At 45.1% G+C, this 5,962-nt stretch overlaps 1 protein-coding gene across 1 annotated transcript in view; it reads left to right on the top strand.

Moving 5' to 3' along the window:
* The first annotated feature begins 246 nt into the window (after positions 1-246).
* TMEM131 (transmembrane protein 131) overlaps positions 247-5,962 on the top strand; it is a 94,159-nt gene continuing 88,443 nt past the window's right edge. The window contains exon 1 of the mRNA XM_027718076.2: positions 247-465. Within this exon, the coding sequence (XP_027573877.1) occupies positions 300-465 (166 nt within the window). The 5' untranslated portion in view covers positions 247-299. The remainder of the gene's footprint in view (positions 466-5,962) is intronic.

Raw genomic sequence — 5,962 nt, 5'->3', positions numbered from 1 at the left:
AGCCGGTCACCAGCCCCCTGCCTAGACCAGGGGGAAAGTGAGGCCGCCTTGCCCACACTTAAAATGGCACCTGCTCTGCGCCCTCGCCTGGCCGGGGGCGGGGCCTCCCCGGGGGGCGGGGCGGCCCCCTCTCCATCCCCCGCCCGGGACACGCGCGTCAGGAGCCGCAGCGCGCGCGCTCGCGGGGGTGCTCGCCCGGCCCCGCCCCTCCCCGAGCTCCTCCGCGCGCGCGCCGCGGCCCGGCCGGAGCAGACGCGGACACGGACACCCGGCGCACCCGTAGCGCCGGCGGCAGCGCGATGACGGCGGCGCCCGGCTGCCCCCGCTGCTCCCTGCGCTGCCTCCGCTGCTCCCCCGGCGGCTGCCCCTTCCCCCGCGCCGGCGGCTGGACGGCCGCCTGGCGGGGCGCGGCGCTGCGCTTCGCGCTGGCGCTGCTCCTCCACACGGCGCGGGCCGAGAAGGAAGGTGAGACCCAGATTTCCCTTCCCTTTCTTGTCCCCCTTCCCCCCGCTTCTCCTCCCCTCCCTCCGGTGGCGGCGGGGCCGTTGGCGGCCGTGGCCCGCGCCCGCTCCCGGGCGACGGCGGCGGGGTGGGGGGAGGCGGCCGGGAAGGCGCCCCGGGGTCGCCGCCCCTTGTCCCGCATCCCGCCGGCTCCCGCATCCCGCCGGCTCTCGCTGCCCTGGGTGTGCAGGGAGTCGCGCCGCTGCGTCCCCCGCCCGGCTGGCAGGGTGCGGGTGTGTGCGTGTCTCTGTGTGTCTGTGTGTGTCGCTGACGTTTGGCAGGGGTTTCTCCTCCCCTGACAGCGGCGGGGATGGAGCTGGAGCTGCCCTTTAAACAGAGGAAAAGGGAAAGAAAGAAGTTTAAAAAAAAAAAAAAATAGGAGGCTTTCTCGCACTGAGCTGGTTTCCCTGCGGCAGGCTTCCAGCGGGAGACCGAGCCAAGCCAAACAGACGGGCGAAGCTGCATGAGAAAGTGCAGAAATGTGCGCTTTTGCATAGGTTGGATTTTGATCTCTCACCAAATGACAACGGGGCCCCCCTTCGCCTCCCCGAACTTTTGAGAGGTGTCCGGCGCCTTCGCGGGATCGATGGCCTTTTCTCCAAACTTTATAAAGTCCCCGTCTGACTTTCCCTAACTCGCAGTGTCTGTGATTTTGGCACGCTGTCTTTTCATTGTGGTTTAGCAAGGAAAAAAAGCCCGGAGCGAAACACCTAAGTATATTCTGTAGCATTGCTGAGAACGGCTTTCGAGCATTTCCAAGGTGCGGACTCGTGGTCTACTTGAAAGCATTGCTGTTTGGTAGCATTAAAAAGCAGCAGGTAAATATAATGTATTGCAGAAGTAGACGAAACAGATTTACTTTGGCTGGACAAGAGAATTTGCTTTTCAGGCAAGTTGCTGCACTGGAGGAGGCAGGAGTTTGAGGACTGAGAGGAAGAAACAGAATAAAAAGAATAAGAAGGGTATGGAATAGAAGTTTAGTGAGGAGACTAGTTATGTGTCTAGAGCAGACTTGAGGGAAGAAATGCATCCTAATAATGCACGTATAAGAATAAACGTAGATACGCGTTTCTAGTGAAGGACTCAGTTCCAGTAATTTCCAAGTAGCTTGTTTTTACAAATAGGATAATGTTGCTTAGAAAGTGATTAAAACCCCCCAATTTTGGTTGTTGCACATCCACTGTTCACTTGACTTTGTCTTCAGAGAATGTAACGTTTAGATAACAGCACGAATATGATACCAGGTCTTTAGAATGATGAGAATGCGTGAGTTTGTCAGTGTGGCCTGTAGTGTCTTGAGATACTAAAAGAGTTCAAATGCTTGAGGAATTCCTATTTTTAACTCTATTTGTGATTGCATTCCTTCACAGGTAATAGGTTATATGAGTTTATAAGCTTTGTCAGTGATGTCATATACTGGTATGATGGAATTGATTCATGCCCTAAAAGTTTTGATGGCTGGGGCCATGGTCTTGTTTGGTTCATTTCTGAAGAAGATACAGGGTTTTTTTTCTCTATGGACTTCTTTGCCATTCCTAAATAAACAAAAACAGTTTTAGATTCACAGAGTTTGAACAGATATGATTGACGCCCTTCAAGAGAAGTGAATAGTTTGCACTGATACCATTTCGTTTTGTTGATACAGTCTATTACTTAAAACTTATCCCAGCAATACTTCTGTCATTTTCAAAAAGTGAATTTGTTTCTCAAGTAAAACACGGTTTTCTTTTAGTCTTTTCAGATTTCTCACACTCATTTTTCTTCCCATCTGTTCTGCTGCATTTAGGGTTACTAGTAAGTCTTGCTTTGGTGTTTTGGGTTTTTGTGTTTTATTTTGGGTTTTTTTTAAATTCATCTTTTATTGACTTCTTAAGAGTTCATTCGCAAGCTGGGTTTGTGGATGGCACGTTAGAAAGTGTTGTCTTGCAGTCTTCCTTTTGCTGAGTGCAATGCCTGTTTAAACCCTGGATTAAAAAAACCAAACCAAAACAAAAACCAAACAACAGTTTTAAAGCAAGACAAAGATAAAAGGGACTTGAGATCCAGTCCCATTGATCTTAAGCTACAAACTAAGTACCAGTCTGCAAGAGACAGTAAATGAGCACAGGAGAGGAAGAATCAGCTTGGACAGTGGGCCTTTAGACCAAGATGGGAGCTCAAAATTAAACAGCAGTTGAGAAAAAAGGAGGGGAGAGTGTTTCAGGCTCTGTCCTTCAGTGCCTTAGCTTTTACCAGTTTGTGTCAAGTTAAACGTAGTAAGACAGAGTTTAAAAATAATAATCAGGAAGCAGGGAAGTAGCTAGGAGTATCCTTTCCATCTTCCAGATGTGGGCATACATGTTTCACTACAGCTGCAGGAAGGAAGCTGTGGAGAGGGATTAGAGCTGAGTGCTCCTGAGGACTGCTGAGTTGAAGGTGGCTGTAGTAAAACAGTGCAGTATATATTCCAGAGGATTTGCTGCAGAAAAAAAGCTGATAAGAAGCAGGTGTCAGATGAATGACAATTGCGTGAGAAGAACAGATCAGCATATGACAAAGTAAAGTGAAAAATGAAGGTGGAGGACACTGTTTTCCTCTTACCTTGCATGTACATGAGGGGGAACTGGAGGAAGGATGGAGCTGATGCACTGAAGAGTATGCTGGCTTCGTGCTTCTATGGAGAAGGAGCAGCAAGCAGTTTTTCATGGAGCTGTCATGAGTAGAAACAAGATTGATGCTGGAGTGTTCCAGATAGACATGACTGCTTTTGTACCCAGTCTTAGTTAAGAAGTTTGAGGGGAAAAATGTAACATAAACAGCTTTGCCTAGCAGCAAAAAGCAAAACTGAAGTCCTTTGAGTGTTCAAGCTGTAAATCAAAGTCTTGAGGAACAGTGACATTGCTGTACGCTCTCTGTTCTATAGAAATAGAACTTCTGAAAACTATCTGGTGTCTGAATAGATACGAGAGCAGAGAAAACTGCTTATGGACCAGCCAAAAAAACTTAAACATCATTTTCAAACTAAACACTGAGTTGTGACTTTACTTTTTTTGTGCCTAGCTGGATCCTTAGTGCCCATGTATTGCTGAGGAATGAGTAAGACTGAGACGGTTGTAAAATTTTTTGTTTGTTTTTTATTTTTTCACTTAGGAAATCTGTGAACCACAGCAGAAGAATATCATGGCAGGGAAAAATTTCTGCATTCAGTCTGAAAGAGACTCTTGCTGTTTAGGAGGGGCAAAGATAACTTAGGAGTTTCTTTTGCAAATATGTGTGATTTTCAGGCTTTTCATAGGCTTATCCTTTCCTAGTGTAATTATCACATTTTGTATTGACACATGGATTGAGGACAGCTTTCAGTTTATATTTGAGCATGTGTGGTTTTTGTTTGGGGTTTTGTTTGTTTGGTTTGGTTGGTGTTGGTTTGGGGAGGGACGGGACACACAACGTACACACAACAGCCTTCTGGGTTTTAGGTTGAAGGAAGCCATAGTAATGCCATAACCCCATAACCCTGTGGTCAGTAAAATGTTTTGAAGACAAATGTCTAACATGAGGATGCTTTTTTTACAACCAATTTTTTTTTAAATCCCTTTTTATTTGGCCAGCTGACTGAAAGCCTGTTGAGACTATTTTGATAGCTCTCTTACCTACCCATCTGTTCACAAGATACGTGCAAATAGAGTAAGGTTAATATTTAGGCTAGGTTAAATCCCCAGCTGTAATATTTGAAGTTATGTCTTAGTGCTGGATCTGGCAAACATTTGTATTTAAACATCAAAGTTGTGATACCAGATAGGTCAGTGAAAATAGGATTTTTTTTTTCCCCTAAAACTTGATGTATTGTCTGCTAGCATTCTAGAAACTAAGGTAGTTATGGAGTGTAAGTAATGGGTAAAATAATCATGAAGTTGAAGGGAGATGTCATTAGAACAGTGCACTGGGATGCTGGAGTTCTGGTTCCATTTTTGTCATTCTTTCTAATCTCAGTCGAGTAATTTCCTTTTTGGTTTTTACTAATATCTAAAATAGCAATCCAGGATACTTCACATGAGTGTGAAAAGCAGACTAGTGCTGGAAGGTGATATGGGAGAAAGCTTACAAGTTTAAAATAACATAAGAGTATCTTCACATATACAGTTTGTTTGTTGTATCCTGCTGTCAGAACCAATCTATAGCATGCCCCCATTTACTTTAATGCTTATGTTTTGACCCTGACTTAAATCAAAATATGATGCAAAAAAGAATGACCTCAATCAAACTGAAAACACTCTAGCAGCTGAGGTAGCACATGAAAATCATGAACAGTGTGAGGAAAACAACACAGTGAATAAAAACTGACCGTGCTATCTCACTGGGGTTTTGAAACTTGAATGTGGGAAGGCTGATTAGGTTTGCACTGTGACTTTGCTCGTGAATGAAAAATATTAACTATGTGCTTGGATTGAACAGTCTCATACTTGTTTGCAAAATCTTTGGACTAAATTAAAGGAAAAATTGTCATGCAATGGACAGGAAGTTAGACATATTCTCCGTGACCTTCAGTGTAATCTCAAAGTGAGTGTTATTCCCTCCTCTGGACCTCTTTCTCCCTCACCAGTGTCCAGTTCTACTGCACGTGTGAAGCAGACTGGGGTGCCCTCACCTGTAGAGGTCGATTTAAGGATAGTGTGCTCAGTTCAGGGCCTTGGAGTGTCATCTCTTGAAGGGACTTGCTATGTATTTGTGTAGCTCTGAACATGATGAAGCCCCTCTGGGGTTTGCAGAGGTCTATAAGCTTTGCATTCTTTAAAGCTTTCAGCTGTGATTTTTGTCAACAGTTGCCAGTATTGCAATATGGCTTACTCTGAGTCATTTAGATGCATTTGTGCATGTTAAAAATTCACCTGTTTGCAGTACAGTTTGGACACTTGCTGTGTGTTGCTTTATTTCAGAACTTACCCAGTTTTGCTCTTCTTAAAGTCATATATGTTGTGGTTCCATGGTGTGATTTACTAAGCTTATGAGTTCAAGGTGTCTTTTTAAACAGTAAACTTTGTAAATGACCTGAGAGTCTGACTGTGAATGGTGGATGTTGTGGTTCATGCATAACGAGCAGTAAAAGTTGTGTGACTGAAGCATAGGCTAGAACCAGTTTGGTTTGTTCCCGTGTTTGTGGGTTCAGCAAGAATAGAAGTCTATAATAATCTATTTTATTTCTCTTGCTAGTACCTTCTGTCCAGTGTAGTGCCTCTGTCTTTGTCAGTCTACAGCATGAAGATTACCTGGGTATAACAGGAGCTCAAGAAAATACCTTTTTTTTCTCTAAAAGACAGCATTTGAATTAAATTTGAACTTTTCTTGGTGATACATGGGTGTGCTCAGAACTGGAGTGGGTAATACCTTGAGCATCCTGCTCTAAGTGGACACATTCTGACCAGGGGACTGGGCTGGAGCCTCTGGGGTTACTTCCTGTAGTTCTGAAAGTTGAGCACAGTGGGTC

The sequence above is a fragment of the Pipra filicauda genome, unplaced genomic scaffold (assembly GCF_003945595.2).
Source record: "Pipra filicauda isolate LSUMZ 115617 unplaced genomic scaffold, ASM394559v2 scaffold83_size3615187_pilon, whole genome shotgun sequence".
In the NCBI taxonomy this organism is placed as follows: domain Eukaryota; kingdom Metazoa; phylum Chordata; class Aves; order Passeriformes; family Pipridae; genus Pipra; species Pipra filicauda.
The sequence above is the reverse complement of the archived record's forward strand: the minus strand, read 5'-3'. Positions and strand labels throughout refer to the sequence as shown.